This window comes from Natator depressus, chromosome 7 (assembly GCF_965152275.1).
Source record: "Natator depressus isolate rNatDep1 chromosome 7, rNatDep2.hap1, whole genome shotgun sequence".
Taxonomy (NCBI): domain Eukaryota; kingdom Metazoa; phylum Chordata; order Testudines; family Cheloniidae; genus Natator; species Natator depressus.
The window spans coordinates 15,318,231-15,342,014 of NC_134240.1; the positions used below are offsets into that span (position 1 = coordinate 15,318,231).

The 23,784-nt window shown below is 41.0% G+C and overlaps 1 protein-coding gene across 6 annotated transcripts in view; it reads left to right on the forward strand.

Annotated features, from left to right (window-relative positions):
- The window catches only part of ITPR1 (inositol 1,4,5-trisphosphate receptor type 1), a 255,631-nt gene that overhangs the window by 137,964 nt on the left and 93,883 nt on the right, over positions 1–23,784 (forward strand). For 2 of the 6 annotated variants that reach the window (XM_074957539.1, XM_074957543.1), the window contains 5 exons: positions 1,359–1,507; positions 2,285–2,396; positions 9,037–9,069; positions 20,981–21,016; positions 22,697–22,747. In XM_074957539.1, coding sequence (XP_074813640.1) covers positions 1,359–1,507; positions 2,285–2,396; positions 9,037–9,069; positions 20,981–21,016; positions 22,697–22,747 — 381 coding nt within the window. The remainder of the gene's footprint in view (positions 1–1,358; positions 1,508–2,284; positions 2,397–9,036; positions 9,070–20,980; positions 21,017–22,696; positions 22,748–23,784) is intronic. The other 4 variants (XM_074957538.1, XM_074957540.1, XM_074957541.1 and 1 more) reach the window with 4 other exon arrangements.

Genomic DNA, 23,784 nt, shown 5'->3' on the forward strand with positions numbered 1-23,784 from the left:
TAGTCCCCTGTCCACTTAGGCATGTCAATTTGACTAAGCATTCTCTCAGTAACTTTTTCTGCAGTTCTGTAACTTCTGCTCAATGAGATTGGGGTGAATCTCTCTAGAATATATTTTCTGCAGAATATTCATTTGTAAGAATGGTTGAAAAGGGGGGGAAATTATGGATTTTTTTTTTTTTTTTTTTTTGCCTGATGTCAATCAGCTGTATTCATTTTTTGGTCCAGATAATTATGAAGCATAGTGTTTGCAGTATAACAGAGAATCTGCATTTTCACTGGTTTTTTACTCCTTATAGGCGAGAGTCACCTATAGAAATGGGAAAATACTAAGTAATCTGAGGAGTCGCTGAAAATGATGGCACTAGTTGTAACATTCAGTGGCTAATAAAATGAGAATCTGTTAAACAAATTCTAGTGTTTTGTAATCTGGTAGGGTTTTTAAACAGGGAAGTCTTCACTAGTCTGTCAAAACATTTCAGATTTGAGTATAACTTCTGAATGCTCTTTTCTAGGATACAGTTGTGACAGTTTCATGGAAATTCCACCTGTATCTTTCCCCCCCCGTCCCCGCCCACCCTGATGGTCCACTTCGGGAGTGCACGGTCAGATTTCATGGTCTCCAGCCATCGCCTGCCTCTGAGTAGGGATCCTTGACCCATTTCCTTAGGGCCAGGGGTTTGAAGGTGCCTTAGACAGACTAGCTTGTTGGGGATATCGCACTGTAACAGCTAGCACTTGTGTGATGTTTTCTGTCAGAGGGCTAGGCACAGCATATTGCTGTCAGGTTACAAGTTACTATACTACCCTCTCTAAGCTTTATTCTTACGGAGAAAAGTATTCCAGAGAAAACAGAGTAAAAACAAGACACAGATTTAAACATACCAGGAGTCACCCATCAGTCTTACTGAGACCCTAATAGGCCGAAATCTTTCCAACCCTTCTTCAAGGATTGGGGTCCCTCTTGGACAGAAGGTTCTGTCCATTTGATGGATCTGAAGGAAGGCCCTGAGTCCCTTTAAGCCCAGCCCTTTTCATATCCAAAGCCATTTCTTTATGTGTTGGTCTCTGAGAACCTCATTTGAGCCAGTATATGCAAGCCTCCCTGGGGCTGGTGTCTCTCTGGAGATGTTTACAATCTAAGTGACTCACTTTAATCACCCCCGCGCGCCCCTCCCCCCCCCCCCCCCCCACACACACTGTTTTTGGTTCTTGGAGGAGCTGTGATACTCCTTTCCTCTGGAGTTGTATACAGCCCCTGGCACGCAGTGATACATAAACTATTCATAAACGTTCTACAATATGGTCCCCAAAAATATTGCTTGGGATTGACAAAACCTGATTGTTGTTGTTTCCTAGGACATAGTATCGGCATTGGAAGATCGCTTACGCCCCCTAGTGCAGGCTGAATTGTCAGTGCTGGTAGATGTTCTTCATAGGCCAGAGCTGCTCTTCCCAGAGAACACAGATGCAAGGAGAAAATGTGAAAGCGGAGGCTTCATTTGCAAGTAAGTTGTTTCCTTATGCTCTATGCAGGAGTTAGTTCCTTGCAGAGCAGTACCCTATGTTGTGTTGTATTAAACACAACTTGTCCTCAGGAAAATAGTCATTTGTATTCAGAAAGAAGGTGACAACAGCTGTCCATATTGGTCAATCTGTCCTTGCAGGTGATGCTTACAAATTCTGGAGCAGTGTAAGGCCATGGTGTACTGTAATACAAATGACTACACACATTTTTAGAGTTAATCCTTATTAGTGAGATTGGAGCCAGTTGACTCTAGTCCCTAGAGTGTGTCAACAAAACACTTCCCTTTATACCTCTTACCATTGGGGTAATGAGTCAAAGTCGAAGTCTGTGTCATTGTATGGTTTCCAGTTCCTTATCCAAGGTCTACATTCTTTTTTCTTTAATGAGGAAATATATACAGTATTTAGTGTCTCGTTAATGTTACAGGTTTTTCATAGTGGACCTTCAATTTTTAATTTCCCTCACTTGTATATAATTCCTTGATCCCTATATATAGATTTATTTTTGCCTGGCTATTATTCAGGTGGGAGTGCTGGAGTTCCCTTCATAGCTTCACTGGTATTCATGATAACTCAGCAAGTGTTACTATTAAGAGGGTACTCGCCAGCTCACTATATACTGGTCCTAACAAAACCACATTTTAATTAACTTCATGGTTATAGCTTTGACCATTGAGATAAGATAGCCACAAATGCCTGTCCTAATTTTTACAAAATTTTAGTACTAAAACAAACTATGATCAATTGGTTGTTTTCAGGTTAATAAAACACACTAAACAGCTGCTGGAGGAGAATGAGGAGAAACTATGTATTAAAGTATTACAGACACTCAGGGAAATGATGACCAAAGATAGAGGCTATGGAGAGAAGGTACTTAATTTACAATTTATCATTTCGCTTTTGTTCAACACTGTCTTTCGTATTCAGAGAGAGAAAATACACTAATAGGCCTTTAAATTTGTATTTATACCTTGGGTTAAGGATAAAACCTTTCTAGTCAACTAATTGCTTTCAAGATCATGAAATTAAATTGAAAGTTAGGTAATTACTCTGGCTTCTTATTTTAGAATATCAGGTTTGTCTAATTTCTGCAATAGTTTGCATCCTGATCAGCAATGTAGAATCTGTTCCCTTTGGTTGTCATTATAGAAGAGAGAACCATATGTTATAGCTACTTAGAGGAGACTTGGCCATGCAGTCATGGGATCTGTCAATAAGAGGATTCTTTAGATAACTTAATTTTGACTTGTATGTGGCTGAGTTAGCTTCTCTCTATTGTGGTGCTGAGGAATTTGAATTATAGATTGGTTGGTATACAACTATAATAGTTTTTCCATTAACATACTGTTCCTTTTTCCCATCAAGAGGGAGTCTTTCTGGAGCTATAGATCTCTCCTTTGTTCAAACAGTGTGTGTATCTCTCACACTTACACACCCAGTCCCATACTTTTACTCTTAGATATACTGATGCATATTTCAATTTGATTTAACTGTATTGACACACTGGGATAGGTATCCCACCTTTGGAGCATGGCTTCCATAGTCTCTTTATGAAGACATGGAAAATAAAAGAACCCAAAGCAGGGTGACAAGCAATGAAAAGATTAGAGCATGACCTTTGATGGATGAAAGGAGTTTAACAGGTACTCAACATCTTAGGAAGAGCTACAAAGAGAAGAACTATAATATTTTCCATAAACAGTCTCAAATGTGCTTTGAATCTGGATGGCTTTCATTTTAAATTCAGGAAAACAGCAAGCAAAGAAAGAGCAAAGAGAAAATCTCTGTGAGAGAAAGTAGAGTGTCTCTAACTTGAGTCTCCAGCGTGAAATGCCTCATGGTCTTGCCTGCTCGTAGACAGATGGGACTCTTACACTTAAAGCTGCGGTACCCAAGAAACAGAATCATAGCTCTGTAGCGCACAGAAACAACTGCCCATGAGCACGTGAGAGGCAACAATTACAAAGCAGGGAAGGAAGCAATTGAGTAGTTGAACAGAGTTGTTAGAAAAGGTAATCTGTAACTGTGAGCAGTTTGTTTAGAGTTTTTATGCAGATGGACAATTGAATAGTTCTACTAAGTGATACAAATGAGGCTCTCTAATTAGAAGCAAATTGCAAGCTGGGTTTGAAGTCATGACAAAGTGCTAAGTTGGTCAGTCTTAAATGATGGTAGCCCATTAGTTTTAGGCAAAAATTGAGAGATTGGACAGCTTCTTTACAGACCCTTGTCTAAGGCTGTCCCTTCCGGGGAGGATGAGAAGTGCTGTTTGATGTAGGCAGTGGAAAGTGGAGAAACCACAAAGCTGAGCTAGTTGAAGTTTGACAGGCTGAGGGTGATGCAGGCAGCCTCAGCCCACTCCAAGGTTAGCTGGATATGAGGCATGTCGCTCCCCACTTGGCAAACAGCAGGCTTGCGAAACCCACGAGTGCAACAATCTCGAAGATAAACCAGGCAAAGCAATGAGAATCCTTCTCCAATATGCCATGAGCATGTTGCTTATTGCCAGCCACATGCCCTAGCTGTGCGCCCACGCAATACGGTAAATGAGCAGGAGACTCCCAGGAAAATACCCTGGAGGTGGGGATGGGCAATGCTGCACTCCCTGTCTTGATCTGGGAATGCTGCTTCCCGCTTCTGTGTGTCACAACTTCCTCCCCTGTCAGTGATCCAGCCCAGCTCAGCACCTTTTGCCTAGCTCTGTGAGGTTGCTTGCTATTAAGCCTTGTTTGCAAGCAGCAGTAATAGTTCTTTTAAATAAAGTAACAATAACTGCGTGGAATGCCCTAACCCCCTGGAAGTAGCATTGGGGTGTTGGCACCATCCTGCATGTATATGTTTTAAACCTGCCATCCAGTCTTGACAAGCTGACAGTAATTTGTGCTGAATATCGCTCTAACCTGCTGCTGTTTGGGAGCCTTCAACTTCTCTCTGTCTCTAGGTTATTTACTTTTGACATGCTTTCTAGCCTAAAATGGAAGTCAACTAGGCAAAACCTGTAAAAAAGATAACACTGCTCTTGCAAAGGGCTTTGATGGTCCTTCGTAGCCATGCCTCATTTCTGAAGATGTGTCCGCACTGCAGTTAGAGATGTGATTGCAGCTCAGATAGGCATACCTGCACTATTTTGGGAATGGGCCACATCCAGCCTGATTGAATTGGCCCTGTTAGCACCACAAGAAGTAGTTTTCCCTCTGTTGATATTCACCCCTTCTTGTCAACTGTTGGGAATGGGCCACATCCACCCTGACTGAATTGGCCTCGTTAGCACTGACCCCGCCACTTGGTAAGGCAACTCCCATCTTTCCATATGCTATATATTTATACCTACTTACTGTATTTTTCACTCCGTGCACCTGATGAAGTGGGTTCTAGCCCACGAAAGCTTATGCCCAAATCAACTTGTTAGTCTCTAAGGTGCCACAAGAACTCCTCATTGTTTTTGCTGATTCAGATAAGCATGGCTACCCCTCTGAAACCTAGCTTTAATCTAGTTAGCACAGCTGAAAATAGCAGGGAAGATGTGGGAGCATGGGCTGTACAAGCCCACCTGGACCCTGAATTGGGTACCTACTTGTATTGCTAGACCATGCTGGAATTTGTGCCGCTGTGTAGTCACTATTTTTAACCATGCTAGCTAGATTAAAGCTAGCAAGGTATGTTCACCCAAGCCACAATCAACCTCTGATTTAACATAAATGTTGACTTCATGACTGAGAGGTGGTATCTGCCACTACTCAGGAGCCAGCTTCTAGCGTACGTGGCATTACAAATAAACTACTGATACCTCAGGGTTGATACCAGCGGTCTCAAACACGCGGCCTGCGGGGTTATTTTCTGCGGCCCACCAGCTCCCCACAGTCCCCCTGCCCCCACAGCGTTTACCTAGAGCGGCTCCGGCCCAGCATGCACCGGGGGCAGGGCAGGCTCCCTGCCTGTCTGCCCTACCCCTGTGCCACTCCAGGAAGTGGCCAGGACCTGGGGGAGGAGGGGAAAGGTGTCTGTGTATTGCCCTGGCTGCTCCTCCAAGTACCTCCCCGCTGCTGACCCACCCCCCGAACCCCTCCTGCAGCTGAACCCCCTGCCCTGCCCCACTCCACACCCCTCCTGCACCCCAGCCCCTGCCACACCCTGCACCCTGACCCCCTGCCCTGAGCCGCCTGCCGCACCCTACACCGGAACCCCCTGCCCTGAGCCCCCTGGCACATCCTGCACCCCTCCTGCACCTCCTGGGGGCGGAGTTGGGGTGGGGATTTCAGGGAAGGGGTTGGAATGGGGGCAGGGAAGGGGTGGGAAGAGGAGGGGCAGGGGTGGAGTGGGGGTGGGGCCGGGGCAATGAGGGGCGGGGGGTCAGTGGTGCGGCCCTCGGGCCAATGTACTCATCCTCATGTGGCCCTCATGGTCATTTGAGTTTGAGACCCCTGGTTTGTACAGTTGGCTACTAAACTCTTTGGAGCATGTTCATCCCGAGTTTTTCCATTAAAACCAGCATAAGGACATCCCTGATCATGTCTAGCCTAAGGAATGTAAAATGAAATTGGCTGTAGCATATCTTGAAATCAACTGAACCAAACTGGTCTTTGAAAATAAATAAATAAATAAATCTGTTCCCTCCATGGTGTATAGTGACACTGATACCACTGGAAATTTTGCTTCAAGCAAACTTCATTTATCAGAGCTTTGCCAGGGTTTTGGTAAAATTGGGGTTGCAGATACTGCCAGAGAACATACTGAAAATAATTTTAAAACACTGAAACCAAACTAAATTATGTTGTCTCCACAATTGACCTGTAAAGCTCTACAAAATTCTAAAGATCTTCCAAGTTAAAGAAAAGCAGAGATGAAACCCATCAACTTCTGCCATAGTTGATCAGTTACATAATGCATGCAGTACAAGAATAGAATAGCCCATGAAGCAGATTTCAGTAAGGGGAAAAGCTGTTTGCCAACTATCAGCTGCTAGTTGTAGATAAGCTTTGACTGTCTGGCCTCAAGAAGTAGAATGATTCGTTTTCTACCTGGTGACTACTCCTAACTGCATTTATTCACCACTTAAAGGCAACACGGATTTCTTTAAAAGCTATTCTGGAGTAAAAATAATCTTGTGCTACCCTGGTTGAATTTAGGGTTCTTGAAGATACTCAAGATAGAAAGGGTTGCATTTGTTCAGGAGAACTCCTAATTTATTGTAAACCAATCTGAGAAGTGTGAGCAGTACTACTGCAGATAAGGGCATTAAAATAATTTATACTAGAATATATTGTGAATGCTAATCGCTACTTATTTTCTTCTTTATACTTCTACATATTGTAAGAAAATTTAGCAACAAAGAGAGGCTACTTAGACCACTCTGTTTACCACTTCTGCTTCCGTTTCTTATATATGGTTAAAGACTTCATACCCCATTTTCATAAACTATCTCTGAACTTGCTAAACCAGTAGCTCCACGTCAGGTTATGATTGAAATAAATTTAAAATGGTTATGACAAAGTTTAGGGCCCTGACTTCTGCATGCATGTACAGTTATGAGTGCCTGTTGATTTCCCCGCACTCTGTTGTAAAACTTTACCCCAGCTTTTGCTTTGTTCAAGTATGAGAAAAGTTTATTTGGCAGAGCCAAAGTTCTTTTTAGTTCCATTATGGGTAGGACTTCACTTATGCTATTCAGCAAAAGTCTAGTCCTCTCGCCTCTGCCCTGTCCCCAATGCTCATCCCCACTTTAACCACGTGATTTGTCATCTCCTATGGTATTTGGAGGTCTCCATTCTAAATGACTTTGAATCACTATTATCTTAATCCCTAGTAGGCATTTGTTTACCTCTCTGCCACTATAGTCTACTGGAGCTGGTAGTTGTCTACTGTGGAATTGAGAGCTGCAGGTCAGACCTGAAGTACAATTTAGCAAAAGAAGTGTAAGGAAAGTTTCCGTGTAGTGTCTGATCTTGTTATATTATATACTGCATAGTATACTGTATACTAGTTGAGACCCAGCGAGTCTAGTAATAGACAACCAGTCTGTTTTCTAGAGGCATTCCCTCCCTATAAACATGCCTGACCTCCTCTCTAAAAACCAGACACACCAGCATTGTATTACCTGTGGACTTGTATTTTCACTCAGTCTCCCTTCCACCAAAGGGACATGTAGAGAAAATAGAAAATTGTCTGGCTCCAACAGCCAAGCCCTTTGTCAAAGGCTGTACATGACTTCTGGTTCCATCCCTGACAGCCCACAGTACTGCTGTGATTCCGGTGCAACATGCAAAGGACTTGATCAGAGCCCAGATGCTACTGCTAAGATGCAGTGGGAGAAATGTTGGCTGCTGGCCTGTGGACTGAAGAGCCAAGCTCAATACTCAACGCTTTTTCCCAGATGCTAGCCTGTTGTGCTTCCATTTGACTGAAGGAGTGGCCACAGTGTAATGCCGAATGTCTGTGATTCTTCCTCCTCCCATGCAACAAAGCATTTATGTTACAAGAGTTATGGTTTTTCACTTCAAAGGCTGACCTTTTCAATGTGCTATGAATTAACATGGAGAGCTGTGCACACACTCCTCCCACTCCTCTTTTCCCATCATTTCATAGTTCTCCCATGTGACTTCCTGGATTTTCCCTTGATCTGAATTTAAAAAAAAAAAAAAATTCAGTTGTACGTTTGTGGAATGCTTGAAACTTTACATATGACTGAAGAGATTTCTTAGAGCGATAAGGTGGGTGAAGTATTATCTTTTATTGGACCAACTTCTGTGGGTGAGAGAGACGAGCTCTCATGCTCTCTCACCCACAGAAGCTGATCCAATAAAAGATATTACCTCACCCACCTTGTCTGTCTAATATCCTGGGACTGACACAGCTACAACTAAATTCCTTAAATCTTGGCATTTGCTCAGTTTTCTCAATGATCAGTAGTATGCTGTGGTATTCCTAATGAGCTGAAAGCCATACTACGTTAGTAGCATAGAATCGGCCCAGACTGTGACTTTCACTGAAACACCTTGCTCGTACAAATGTTTTCTGCACAAGTGGCAGGTCTGTTAGGGCCAATTGTACAAACTCTGGTAACCCAGATTTTGAGACTTAACTTGGAATCCAGCTTCTCTCTCTTCTTGCTGCCATTCTCCCCAACTCTCTGTAAAGATTCTGAGATGGGTATCTTGTGTTGCTGACCGCTCACACACTGAAGCCTACTATTATTCCCAAGGTTGAAGTTCTTGGTGCTTGTGTAATCAATCTGTATGGATTGACAGTTGGTATGTGAACAAAGCATGAGTGCATCCTGTCTGTTCAGTTCCGTGGCAGAATATTTCCAGTAGAGCAGATGTCAGCTAAGATGATGACAGTATCCTAGAGCCCTGCTCTAGCCTTTAATGCCTCTCATAATAATTTTAGAATACCAAACCAGAGCACTGAAATGGTAAATAATATCAAAGTTCCTATTGCAGGATTTATTTGTAATTTCGCTTACTAATGTTTACTTTCAACCTCTCTTCTTCTCTCCTTTTTTCTTTTCCAGTTGATCACCATTGATGAATTGGATAATGCTGAGGTCTTAATTTTATTTTTCTTCCATGGCAGTGTTTCTGTGATGTTTGTTTTATGAGTAGCACTGTGATCTGTCATGCTGTCTTTCCAGTGTTGAGCGTTCTGACTCCTGCACCTGTTAGTGAATTAGTTGAGTTTAGTCTGCTATGTGTCTACGTTGGTAGTTACCATAACTAATTCTGTCTGTCATTATCCCCAAGTATTATCCCAAATGTAGTTGTAGGTTTGGCAAGCTGCAATCATCTGGTGGTATAATAGTATGCATACTGCTTAGGATCAGAGCTGAGTGATGTTAGAATACTAGCTGCAGTGAGTACCATTAAAATGTTAGCATTTATCATTCCACAGTAATTATTGTACCACTGTATTGCTTAACTTGCAATTTGGAAGGTAGGGTGGTTAACCTAAATATCTGGAAAGGTTAATACTAAGTTTTCATGGCACCCATTTATACTTGATGGGAAAGAATGAGAGATGCCAATTGGAGGAGACCCTAAATGAACTGTCTTTGCTTACTAGCTAGTGAGAGTGATTGCTCATAACAATGTATTTGTGTAGCACACCTGAGAGAATAGAAGGGGATGGGCCCTTGCATAGGAACTGTGTGGCGTTCTTTCCTACAAAGAAAGTAACTTGATGACTGTTGAGTTCAGCAGAATATATAGGTGTGGTCACTGTTTCTTCCTATTCGGCTTTGGCCTGTGAATATGTGGGAAAATGTAGGTGTATATTGTGAAAGCTACTTGGTGGTAAATCTGTGCCTAATCTTTGCCGGGCAAAGCAGCAGCCTAAGATAGGGTGTTTACACTGAATGCAGCACACCTACGTTAAAGGCAGAAGGCCATGTTTGAATGAGATCTTCCAGTTAAGGTAGCTAAATGTCCAAATGCTGTCACTGTCCTATGCACCAACCATCCTATATGCCCCAAAAATGTGGGCCCAGATTCAGAGACTGATTGATTGTTTTTCTGTGTATTTGTACAGTATATCTGTTGCCCAGCAAGTATTTTACTTATTTAAGAGCTTCTTTAAAAAAGTTCTTCTGCCCTTGCTTTGTTTCCTCTGTGTTGTTCCAGTCTTCTGTCTGGGGCAAAACTAATCCCTTTAAAATGTAAAACACAGAACTATACTAGCTATTTTTTTTCCAAATTAAAAAATATTCTAAACTGGCTTCCTCTGAAACTTTTTTCCTTTAACCCTAGTCTAGCAATGATCTCAATTATTATTTTGTTGGAACATCCATTGTTTTGAGGAATAAATATAACATTTTGGGAACCTGCTTGCCAAAGTGGATTTGGAATCCTACCTATCCATCTCATAATGCTCTTATCTTGAACTGAGCGGTCTTTGTTTGTTTGTGGTTATATTCACTTCGTGCATATATTAATGGAAACTGTGTATGATATATTTAGAGAATGAGGATGATTTTCCTGTTACTCATTTCACACTATTAAAGTCCCTTTACTCCAGGAGAGTTACTCCTCACCTTACACTAATATGAGGAGACTCAGGCACTATATCTTTCCAGGCTTCACAAGGGAGCTTAAAATAGTTGGCAGCAGAGTTTAGTGTCAAACCTTGGATGTGATTTGTTTATTTCTTACTAATTAAGATTTCTCTCTAACCTAGACTGCTCCACTGGAAATGAGCTCTGTTTTTGAGAAGTTAATTTATAACACATTAACATTTCAATCAGGTGCTAGACCCTTTCGCTTCTGTGGGGGTGCAGCTTCCCCAAATGGTATGTATAATTTATCTTGGAGAAACTTCAGACAGAACTTGAGATTGTTTAATTGCAAATTAAAGTCATAAAGTGAAACTCCCTCTCTCTTTCCTCTTAGTCTCTTGCCATAATGTTCCATCTCGTTCCTCAATAAATCAGTTAGAGACTGCAAACCCAATTTAGAACTTAGTCTTCTGGCTGCAAATAAGAGCTTTACTGCTTCCTTATGGAACAATTCCATGGATGGAACAGGTGTGTTTATAAACACACAGGAAATGAACAGTGTCTGTTTATAAAGAGAGATGCTGGCAGTGGTTAGGATTTTTTGAGAATTCTCAAAGGAAGCTGTGATGTTTCCCATCATAGCTTCTGCTGGCATCTGTAAAAGTTAGGGTCGAAGAAAACAGAATTCAGTTTTAGTTTCTCCAGCTGCTAAGCTCTGAACAGTCTAGTTTTTCTGAATGGCTGAAATGGTTTTCCACTCACTCCTGCCCCTCAGAGTAGACCTGCTGTTGGCGAGGTAATATTGTTATTGTATTATGACCTAATTTAGAGCTAATTTCACAGTCTTTCTGGCATTCTAAGTAGTTACTGTAAGATACTTTTGGCAAAGGATAGATTCAAAATCTTGTCTTTCATTTGTTTAAAAAAAAAAAAAGGGAGGGGGGGACCGTAAATGCCACAGACACACCATTATTTATTACTTACACTTTCAATAATGAGGAAACTCTAAACCAAAGTCAGTGGAGTCTCTCTTAAAATCCTTTCTGTCCTGTGGAAAGGGAGTGCCTTTGTTACTCAGTGAACAATGCTGGAATTCACCCTGTTGAGTAGGAAATCCCCTGCATAACAGGAAGAATTATAAAGGGCCATAATTGTGTGATCATAACCATTCTGGCTGTGCCCAACTGTTATGGCACATACCCGTTTTGTGTTGATCAGCCTGCCAGATTATTGTTCTGAGACTTTTGCAATCTCAAGGATCTGTGGTGTGAATTAAGAACAGAGTAGTGACTTCTACCCAATTTCTTTACATTGATCTGGTTCATTTGGTTTTTGCGTTCATGGATTTACTTTGACAACTGTGGTGGGGTCACCATCTGCGAGGAGTGGAGGGTAGGAGAGTGGTGGTGTTGGGTTGTTTGCGGTTTTTTAAACACTCCGTTAATATCGTCCTTGGTCCATGATCCATTTTGAACTAGACGTGCGAATGGAATGTTAAGGGTTTTTACATAAACTGCTGTGCAACCACCAATAGCGTATCTGGATTCAGTAAAAAATGCTTTACTTCCAAGGGAGAGAATTCATAATGCTGCAGTGTTGTGTGTTGCACAGGATCCAGTACATTTGTGGTAGAACTTTTTTTTTTATGTGCAAGAAATCCCATCAAAATAAGTGTACAGTACTAGAATTAGATGCATTAGAACTTTAGACCAGTAACTCTTACATGACACATACATCCTTGAAAACTAGAGAACGAGTGACACCAAAGTGTCATTAAGGGACTGGTTTTGATCTACAAAGGGCTTGGGACCTGTCTGCCTGGGACCACTTCTCTTCCCTTGCCTTACTGCCATTGTGGTGAACAGCAGAAATCTTTAAGCTCATCCCTCTTCATTTAAAGGGAACCTTCTGTCCTCTTATAAGGATCCCTTTCCTCAAGATGGCTTTCTCCGTAAGGTCTAATGTAATTCGAACGTGTTGACTTTCCGGATGTGCTGCGAAGCTCACCTCTTTGAGTGAGCAAAAGACTGAGGCCCAAGGTCTAAGGCCAAAAGTATAATAATGGAGGGTTTCAAGCAGTATTGGTCCGATGATGTGTGGTTGGGTGGAAGGAAGAGGTGGTGCTGTTATGGTCAAGTTTTACTTTGTCTCCCCCTGTGCTCTTCTGTATGTTGAGGGTGCCCAGAGCTTTGAATGGGTGCCCCTTTGGAGGGAGTTCTTATAGAACCAAAATGTAAATGAAGACCAGCAGACATGTCTTGAAAGACTGAGGGAAAGCCTGATTTCTAAAGAGAGCTATAGTCCGTGTCATTTCTTGTTTTGTTCCGGTTTTTGTTAAAAGGGAACGTGTACTACGACGACGACTATGACTAGCAGTAGTAATATGAGTTAGTTCACAGATCTGTTCAGCATTTCTGTTCTTGCTCTTTGGTGCCTTCCTGAAGTAGTTGTTGATCTTTGCAAACCTTTGCATAGCACTAGATTAATGTCATGAGTTGAACGTTATGACTTTCTAGGTGGAGAATAAACTGGCAAATATGGACTTTTAAACACAGGCCCTATGCAAATGTTTCTAGTAATTAAAAAAAAAAAAAAAAAAAAAAGGAAAACCCCAACATGAGACACTGACAAGAGTTCTCCCTAGAAGCTGCTGTGGGCCTGATTCTTACCATTGACAGTACTTGCACGGTCTTGCATTGGTGTAACTCCATTGATTTTAAGTGGAGTTGCTCCCAATTTGCACCAGCATGAGAAGAGAATTGGGCCTTCTGTCTACAGTTATTTGAGGCATCAAAGAAATCTTACCTCTTGTGACCGTACAAAACAGACTGTAGTAGTTCAGTGAAAAAGTATGAAATAGCTTGGGGTTTTTTAAGCTAAATTCCACCCCTCCCATTGTAGCCCAGGTACCATACATGATCAGAGCTGCTACGTGAAAAATGTAGGTCTGGGTGAATACTTGAATCTCGGGTACGCTGTGATTAAGGGGGTTAATGCATTGGCAAAGTGCTTTCAGAAGCTGTTTAATTTCAAGCCCCCATTGCAGTCTGTCACTGGATTTTAACAGGTGCTAGAGACAAAGCAACCTGCGTTGCTATGTGAAGATAAGAGCTTCAGTGGAAGTAGTGAGATGCTGGGTAAGGGATTTATAAATCCCAGAACAAATTAATATGTATGGAAGGAGAAGAGCGTGAAAGAGGAGAGAACTGTTAAACTTCACCTTAAGGGGGCAATCTGATGATGCTGAATGTAACTGAGAGATGTCCTACTTTTTTTTTTCTTTTTTTTTTTTTTCCCCCCTCCTCCCATATTGTGGTGAATTGCTCCATTGGGCACCTGCCAACATTCAAGCAGCAGTTACATAAGAGCAGCTTTTTTTCCTGGAATTCATGCTCATTGCTGATGTGTGACCTTCAGCAGTAATTGCCAATACATGTGGTGGAACTGTTTACTGTTAGTTCAGTCTGCACTCTGTCTGCCAGTGTCCGAGGCTACAGAAGCAGTTGCATCAGCTATACAGTTGCTATTTCTTTTTACAGTAACGTTGCTCCAAAATGATTAGATCCAGTATCTTATTATTCAGGTAGGCTGTGTATTTGAAAGAGGTTCAGCAAAGTTCTGTGAATTTCTCTATCATTGGTCAGTAAATCTGATGTTTATATGTCCAAGAGTATTTGCGCATAAATTATGAACCCCCTATTCAACACACATCCCCAGCCACTCTTTCCTTGCATATAGTTAGCAAAGCAGAAAGGGACCAGATCCAACAAACAGCTAAGCACCCTCAACTTGCTTTGACATTAGTGGGTATTGAAGGCATTAAGCAGGTGAATTAAAGTAACTTCTAGTAAAATGTTGACTTCAGTTCAATAAAAAGAAGGATTTGTTCTCTTTATGTGGTTGATAAGCAAGCTCCAGAGAAATACACCAGCAAACCCATTCAGTGTGGGTGGGGTTTTTGTTTTTTTTTTTGGTTTTTGAGGTTTCAAGTAGGTGAAAAGGGAACTGAAATCCTTGATTAAAAGGGATTGGCTGCAATAACCTCTGCAGCGATGTGTATCAATGATAAGCTGTAAAACTACTTTGCAACAACTGGATGAAGTTCAGAATGTCCAGATCTAAGATAGGAGATGGATAACAAGATAAATGCTAGTTAGATGCACTTTTAAAGATGAAATTATTTCCCTCCTAGAGAGATCTCATGACACAATCAGTGTTTGAATTATGTCTCAAGTAGAAGAAATTAAGTCTCTGGTTTCTGGTCTGTTTTTTAAGCAGGTTCATTGGAGAGGCCTCAGAGACATGCACATGGAACTGACCTTAGGGAGATGGAAGCAGGATTGTGGAAATCTTTGGGTATTGTGTCAGGCGTGAAAAAGGTAGTAATCCTCTGGCTAACTAGTGTTGTGAAGAAGATGGAATAAGCCAGTATAGGCATGGGGAAGCTGAACACCAAGAAGTGTACCAGCTAGGTTACGCCATCTTCTGAATGTACTGTCTGATCAAAAACAATGAGGAGTCCTTGTGGCACCTCAGAGACTAACAAATTTATTTGGGCATTAGCTTTTGTGGGCTAAAACCCACTTCAAAGCTTATGCCCAAATGCATTTGTTAGTCTCTAAGGTGCCACAAGGATGCCTCATTGTTTTTGCTGATACAGACTAACACAGCTACCACTCTGAAACCTGTATAATCAAAGGTGACCTGAGGAGGACAAAATGGATTTGGCTTTATTTTTTGCTTCTCTATAACCAAGACTGAACATCTTTTGAAACTTGTAATTTTGACTTTTTCATCAAAATGTCAAAATTCAGTGAGGTGGAGAGAGGGGAAAGGATCACATTTTTATTACAAATATGTCCCATTTCTTTTCATTGCAAAAGCCTGAAATGTGTTCTCTCTCTCTCTCATTTAAAAAAAAAAATGTTTTTCACCTGTTGTTTTTCTACCTTAGAAATGTCAAGAATATCAGGTCTTCTCTTCCCTATTTTGCTGAGGGCATCCATTTCAGGACCCAGTGAAATTAACTGGAAGCTCTCTCGGCTCTTTGTTTGAAAGAGTCACAAATCTTTAATAGGTTTCAGAGTAACAGCCGTGTTAGTCTGTATTCGTAAAAAGAAAAAAGAAAAGGAGTACTTGTGGCACCTTAGAGACTAACCAGTTTATTTGAGCATGAGCTTTCGTGAGCTACAGCTCACTTCATCGGATGCATAGCATATCTTGGAAACTGCAGAAGACATTATATACACACAGAGACCATGAAACAAAACTTCCTCCCACCCCACTCTCCTGCTGGTAACAGCTTATCTAAAGTGATCATCAAGGAGGGCCATTTCCAGCACAAATCCAGGTTTTCTCACCCTTCCCCCCCCCCCCCCACAGACACACATACAAACTCACTCTCCTGCTGGTAATAGCCCATCCCTCTTTGAAACCTCTCTTTATAATGCGCATGATAATCAAGGTGGGTCATTTCCAGCACTAATCCAGGTGTTCTCACCCCCCCACACACACACTCCCCTCCAAAAACCACACACACAAACTCACTCTCCTGCTGGCAATAGCTCATCTTACAATGTGCACAGCAATAATCCAAGTTTAACCAGAACGTCTTGGGGGGGGGTTTGTAGGAAAAAAACAAGGGGAGATAGGCTACCTTGCATAATGACTTAGCCACTCCCAGTCTCTATTCAAGCCCAAATTAATACAAACAAACCCCCCCCCCAAGACGTTCTGGTTAAACTTGGATTATTGCTGTGCACATTGTAAGATGAGCTATTGCCAGCAGGAGAGTGAGTTTGTGTGTGTGGTTTTTGGAGGGGGGTGTGTGTGTGGGGGGTGAGAACACCTGGATTAGTGCTGGAAATGACCCACCTTGATTATCACGCGCATTATAAAGAGAGGTTTCAAAGAGGGATGGGCTATTACCAGCAGGAGAGTGAGTTTGTATGTGTGTCTGTGTGTGTGGGGGGGGGGGGGGAAAAGAGTGAGAAAACCTTGATTTGTGCTGGAAATGGCCTTCCTTGATGATCACTTGATGATCACTTTAGATAAGCTGTTAGCAGCAGGACAGTGGGGTGGGAGGAAGTTTTGTTTCATGGTCTCTGTGTGTATATAATGTCTTCTGCAGTTTCCACGATATGCTATGCATCCGATGAAGTGAGCTGTAGCTCACGAAAGCTCATGCTCAAATAAATTGGTTAGTCTCTAAGGTGCCACAAGTACTCCTTTTCTTTTTTCTTTTTATAAATCTTTAATAGAGATCTTTTGTTCGAGCTGTTTGCTAGGTATTTGAGCTAAATAACATAGTTAGCAAAAAAGGTAAAGAACTCCAGAGTTTTCAAGTCTGGGGAAAAAAATCTTTTCCTCTCTTGTGCAATTCTATCTTCATTTTTATCTACAATATCAATCACTTGCTAGTTTCCCCCAGTGTCTGTAGTCTTCAGGAAAAACAGAATAGACAAATTCTCAGCGTCTCATGTAAAAAAATCAATCCGATAAAAACCTTAAACTTTTAGGCCTTCTGCATAAAACATAAAGGCAAAAGAAGACAAAAATTCAAACGTTTCCCTTTTAGGTCAGCTTTAAAGTGATGTAATAAGTGCACGCTTACACAGTTAATTGGTTGTACCAACTGCTGAAATGGGTTCATCTACTCTTGAGTCAGATGAGTTGCTTTGGGGGAGATACCTATTACATAACAAATGAGAACTGTTAGAACCATTCAGGTCAACAATAGGTCAAAATAATAATAATTCTGGTAAGGCTAATAACAAAGGTCTATTTGTCAGACTTTTAGGCAGGAGCGGCTTCAAAGTAGGCTGTTCTTGTACAGTAAGTTGAATGGCACTTTCCTTATTGTTAGTAGAAAGGAAATTTTCTATGCTCTTCTCCGACCTTGCCATCCATTCCATTTTAGTTTAACATTTTGAAGCTGAATGCTTTATCTCTGGTGCTTATATGGCACCCAGTACTGCAATATCTTAGTATTTTATCATCTGGAATGCACTTATCCTCATTTCCTCCGTTTTATAGATGAGAGAACCTGAGGCAAAGCGAGATTGTCATAATTCAAGGTCATACAGGAAATCTATGGCAGAGCAGGGAATTGCAGCTGGCTCCCAGGTTAACACTTTAACCATTGGACCATCATTCTCTGAAGCCTATTGCTAATAATTTGTTTACCCTGCTAAGGATAGCATGACACTCTTAACTCAACATTTCTTTGCTACTTTTAACCGGTTCTGATTAAAACAATCCAGTCAAACTCATTATTCAGTTTTTAGTCTTACTGACTGATTGCTAAAGCCCTGTTACAGTTGCAGTGTTACAGGCGAACTGACCCTTAGGACTGCATCAAGCTCCCATCATTTGAAGTTACTGAAACCTTTCCAGAAGCAAGGGTTTCCCCAAGCAGTTCACTTTATAAGATTGGGCCCTAAAGCCCTTGTCATAAATATAAAGGGAAGAGTAAACCCCTTTAAAATCCCTCCTGGCCAGAGGAAATCTCCTCTCACCTGTAAAGGGTTAAGAAGCTAAAGGTAACCTCGCTGGCACCTGACCAAAATGACCAATGAGGAGACAAGATACTTTCAAAAGCTGGGAGGAGGGAGAGAAACAAAGGGTCTGTGTGTCTGTCTATATTCTGTCTTTGCCGGGGATAGACCAGGAATGGAGTCTTAGAACTTTTAGTAAGTAATCTAGCTAGGTACGTGTTAGATTATGATTTCTTGAAATGGCTGAGAAAAGAATTGTGCTGAATAGAATAACTATTTCTGTCTGTGTATCTTTTTTGTAACTTAAGGTTTTGCCTAGAAGGATTCTCTATGTTTTGAATCTAATTACCCTGTAAGGTATCTACCATCCTGATCTTACAGGGGGGATTTCTTATTTCTAATTACTTCTATTTTTATTAAAAGTCTTCTTGTAAGAAAACTGAATGCTTTTACATTGTTCTCAGATCCAAGGGTTTGGGTCTGTGGTCACCTATGCAAATTGGTGAGGCTTTTTATCCAACATTTCCCTGGAAAGGGGGGATGCAAGTGTTGGGAGGATTGTTCATTGTTTTTAGGATCCAAGGGTCTGGGTCTGTAGTCACCTAGGCAAATTGGTGAGGCTTTTTACCAAACCTTGTCGAGAAAGTGGGGTGCAAGGTTTTGGGAAGTATTTTGGGGGGAAAGACGTGTCCAAACAGCTCTTCCCCAGTAACCAGTATTTGTTTGGTGGTGGTAGCGGCCAATCCAAGGACAAAGGGTGGAATATTTTGTACCTTGGGGAAGTTTTGACCTAAGCTGGTAAAGATAAGCTTAGGAGGTTTTTCATGCAGGTCCCCACATCTGTACCCTAGAGTTCAGAGTGGGGGAGGAACCTTGACAGCCCTATATCCCGTTTCCTGTTTAATTTGGAAAACACTGGGACTTTTCTATGTCACATACTTCCTCTTCCTAATCCCTGTAAATCACTTTGTTCTATGGGATCAAATTAACTTCTTTTGGATTCTTTGTAGCTCTGGCAATTTCAGTCCTAAAACATGAACATATCTGCTTGGTCAGTGTGTGGTAAGAGCACAAGACCATTCTAGTTCAGACTCTGACACCCTCCGTAGCCTGGGTCAGGACACTTAACCTTTCTGGTTCAGTTTCTCAATCTTTGAAAAGAAGACAAACATTAATTCCCTTAACAGAGGTGTGTGCAGTTGAGCTTGTGTTATCGGTAAGGAGACTGATTATTACTGTAGTAATAAGAGGGCTTTTTCACTTTGCTCTGAGGCAAGTTGTGTACTGGGTGCTGGTGTGGTCTGTGTATAAGGGGCTCAGGCTGACTAATGGTCTGGAAATGGCAATTCCAATATTATTTGTTGAGCAATGGGAGTGTGCTTGGTCAAGAGTACTAGGTAGATGAAGACAAATTTCCTGCATAAATGAGGTTCTTCCTCTTTAACTTTTGTTCTCCAAGCTTAAATACTCTAAACTCCCATTTGACCAAGACCTCAGTGGCTTATACGCTTGTTAAATTTCCAGAATACATAGGAATGACAATGCAAGGAAATAATGTACCCAAGAGACATGTGAGTCAGCCAGGAGGAAAGTTGATTAGAAGAAATAAGGAGAACGGCTTTTCCTGATCGTGGAATCCCTCTCCACTGAATGCCAAGTTGGAAAAAGTCAGTCCCTCTGCCTCTTCCCTTAGCAGTGGAACCTCTCCACCTCACACTTCCTCAGCTTGGTTGCCTTCCTCTCTTTCCCTGCCTGTTTTTTTCTACTCTATTGCTGATATTCTGAAAACTGATTCACCACAGTCACTCTACTGCTAGGTCGCTCTGTGTGTGTGTGTGTGGTCGGTCTTGCAGTTAAGGCTCTGGACTGGCCCTTGGGAGATCTGGGTTCAAATCCTCGTTCTAGTACAGGTGTCTGGTGTGACCTTAGGCAAGTCACTTAATCTGCTCGTGCCTGTTTTTCGTCTTTAAAATTAGTGTGATGCCTCCTTTCTCCTACTCATGGTCTCATTTGTCTGTGTAGGTTGTAAGCTCTTTGGGGCAGAGAATGAGTGTTACGAGTGTATACAGCACCTAGCACAGCAGGTTGCTGACCTTGTTTGGCATCTCTAAATGCTCCTATTTCATAAATATTAATAATTAGTTCTTAGTGTGTCTGTGTCAGAGAAATTAAATGAATTACCCATGTTAAAAAGGCTTTATAGGTCTCATATGTCTGTGCTGAATGTCTGTAAATTTTACTAAGTGATATGGGTAGACTCATCTTAATTTGTGTTAACATGCTGCATCACATTTTAAATGGAAAATCTATTCATCACCCCCTTTTAGATCCCCCTTGGTTGCGTATGTCCAATACTGTAATCACATTGTTCTTTTATTTCAGAAAAAGAATGTTTGTCTTATGAACAACAGTCCACTGAAAATTTCCTTTCAGAATCCATATCCTAAAACAGATGTCTGCTGCAAGTGGTATTCAGACAGTGATTTACCCCCACTGGGGATTAAGCCACTACAATAAAATGTGTTAAATTCACCATATCTGTCAGTGTATATGTTTGGGGACAGATTTTGGAAAGGGCGTGTTTGTGCATCCCCAAGTTGCATGGGTGCTAATGCAGGCACAAAACCACATGCACCTGTAAATCAGGGTGTGTTCTTCTGCATTGGTAGTTCATGTGAGCAAGTTGGGGACATGCAACTTTAGCAGGTATGCTTTGGAGAACGTGGTCCCTTATCAGCAATATACATGTAAGCATTCTTTCAGTATGTATAGAAACCACAGTTATGCCATAATTCAGCGAGCTGATGCAGCTAAGGTCAAATGAGCGGCAGAAAATCCATGGAAAGCTTTTTGTGTTTTTGTTTTGGTTGGTTTTGAAATTCCCCTCTCCCTAAGTGTTGACCATTAGATTTCTGTTTTAGATGAAGCATTTCTGAACTATGACTAATTATCTGCATTTTACTTTCAACCAGCTGCCGCAACCTCCAGAAACGGAAAGCTCTGTAGAGGTGTGTCACCCACCTATATTTGTAAAACACACAAATATTGGTGTTTTAAAGTAGTCATGGTTAAATGTCTTTCTTGTTGGTCAAATCTGTGGTGTTGTTTTATCCAGTGATGTAGGCAGAGGGACGTACGCAGCTCTGCTGAAATGGTTCAATCCAATATATAAAAATATTCTTGCCAATGGGGAAAAAAATAGGTCTCTTACCAATTCAAAACTTGTTCTCATATAGTACCATTAAGAGCAAAGACTGAAACTTTCAAAGCGGTGTGGGTAATTCAGCCACCCATCTTTAATGGAGGCACTACATTGAAAGTCTCAGCTCAGATCCCTTGTGTTAAAGAACTAGGCTTTGTTCCTCTCACTTCTCGGGGAGATCAAAGATCCGGAATCCTTTTATCCTGTATGTTAAAAACAAGAGGTTGGGATGCGAGGGGTGAGAAAATAGTGGAACTTTTACCCAAGTTCCACAAATCCAGAATAGTTGAATATTCCTGTTTTTAAAAAGATTCAGTGAAATACTAACGTTGGGCTTTCAATTGCCATCATTACATTACAGGATTAACACCCATTAGGATGAATCAGTTCATATTCAACAATTTATCCACCAAAAACATTTAGGACTAGAACTTTTATTTATTTATGCATTTATGAAAGCTTGAATTATTTTGAAACTAATGAAGCAACCAATGATGTGGTTGGCACAGAATGTACCATTGCCTACCAGATCAGTTTTACTCTTGATTAAAGCTATATGGAAGCTTAAGTCTAGCTTGTTTTCAATTGCCTAGGCTATGTAACGAATTTTATGTGGCTAAGCAGTATTGTGGGTTTGTTGTAAGTGATGAAGAGAAAAATGTAGTTTTCAGTACTTCGGAACTTTAACATAAATAGCATTTGTGGAGTAGTGTTTAAGTGTCTAAGTGCTCATTGGTTACAGAATGACTTCAATGAGACATGTGGGAAATAGCCTCTTAGAGTTAAATCGGTCCCTGAAAAATGATTGTCATGAATGATCCAGATGCTTTCGAAGCTATCAACAGTATGAGACATTATTCTGTTCTGAAAATCTGCCTTGTTCAAAGAGAAGAGCCATTTGGCTTTCAGCATTATAAACCTGCCATAGTATTTACTCTGCACAGCCGAACAAAAATACGTTGAAAGCCTCAAACAGAACTGAGGCATTGACATTGGCATTATGTGCCAAATGTCTTCCACATTCGCAAGAGACCGGACTTCCTAATTGGCCAGAGTGAGGTGTGTAAAAATAATGACATTTCCTCCAGAAATGGTGTGTGTGTGTTTGTGTGTGTGTGTAAAAATGTGTATGCATGGATGTAATGCATGCGTGAGTTGCCAAGAACCTGGCCTTTTTTTTTTTTCTGTTTTGTATTATGAATTACTGTGAAACTAGATGGAAACTTTGTGTTACTTTTACTTTTAAATATATACAAACATCTAGCAAACGTGCATGCCCTGTGTAGTTTGATGGAGAGCATCAAAGGTGACCAGTTAAGTGTAGATAAGCCCTGAAACTCTAAGTTTTTCGGTCGACCTACCTTCCCTCCCCCATTGCTCTCAGTTGTATGATTTTCTTGAATTTTTCTACTGTTTAGTTATTGATGCTGAAGATATTAGTGTCTCTTTAGTATTATACTTTACAACAGAATTTCTGCATGCTCAGCAGGAGCTTGATCAAAGTCTACTACAGAGGCAGCTGGAAGATCATAAAAGGGTATGTATAGTAGTCTGATATATTTACTGCTAATTACCATTACACTTCCTTCCACCTCTCCTTTTTTCTTAAACAGTATATGCAGGCAGAAAAGTTCATATGAGAAACGTATTTGGCTGTTTTTAAAAGGGAACTTACTGTCAATTGTCTGTCTTTGAGATTTTCAAACTTGTATTTCTACCAGTTTCAACTGTAAAGTAGTTGAAGGCATGTAAGACACGTCTTCAATTAAAATTAAATGGAAAGTGTGTGTGTTTCCTCGGTTGCTTTGGAAATCTCCACCGCAAGGGCTGGTGTGTTTTTTTTTCTTTCATGCTACTGTAGTTGGGGAGGAACTCCCTTGAAACTGGTGATGTCACACCATTGAAAAGCCAATGCGAAAGGATAATCAGGCCCACAGAGTTGACTTGCCTGGCCAAAAAGTGCCTCTTAGCTTTGACAACTAAGCAGTCTTCAAAATCAGCACTGCATGTAGTTCATTGTGGTGCTTCCCACTTTTGCCTGCTCCTCTAGTTAAGCTGGTGGTGTTGTGGTACTTGCTTCTTAACTGTATTACTGTCTTAATCTTGCATTTTAATTGAAGGGTGTATGGAAATGCACAATGTCTTACTGCCTAAAGGTTTTCATCCAATAGAAAACACTTTCTAATATAGACACAATACCCAGTTCATCTACACTATGCCGTTGACTACAATAATATTTGCATACCACTCATCTACTGCTTACCAATAGCTTGACGGGATGCTAAATACAGAGACTGAATGTCATTGAACTTTTCTAGGTAGCATGTTTCATATTTCTTAATACAGCCAAACATCTGATATTTGTTTGCATATTGTAAGCATTGAAGTGCTGTATAATACTAACATTATAGTTAAAGAAGTGTTCTCAAGCCCATTGTTACAGCTGAATTAATGACAGTATTTGGGAAATTTTTTTCTCTCCTCTTTTATTCAGATTACATTCTCATCTGCTTGTCAGTGCTTTTTAATAATTACATCAAGAAAATGATGAGGTTTTACTTCCCATTGTTTTGA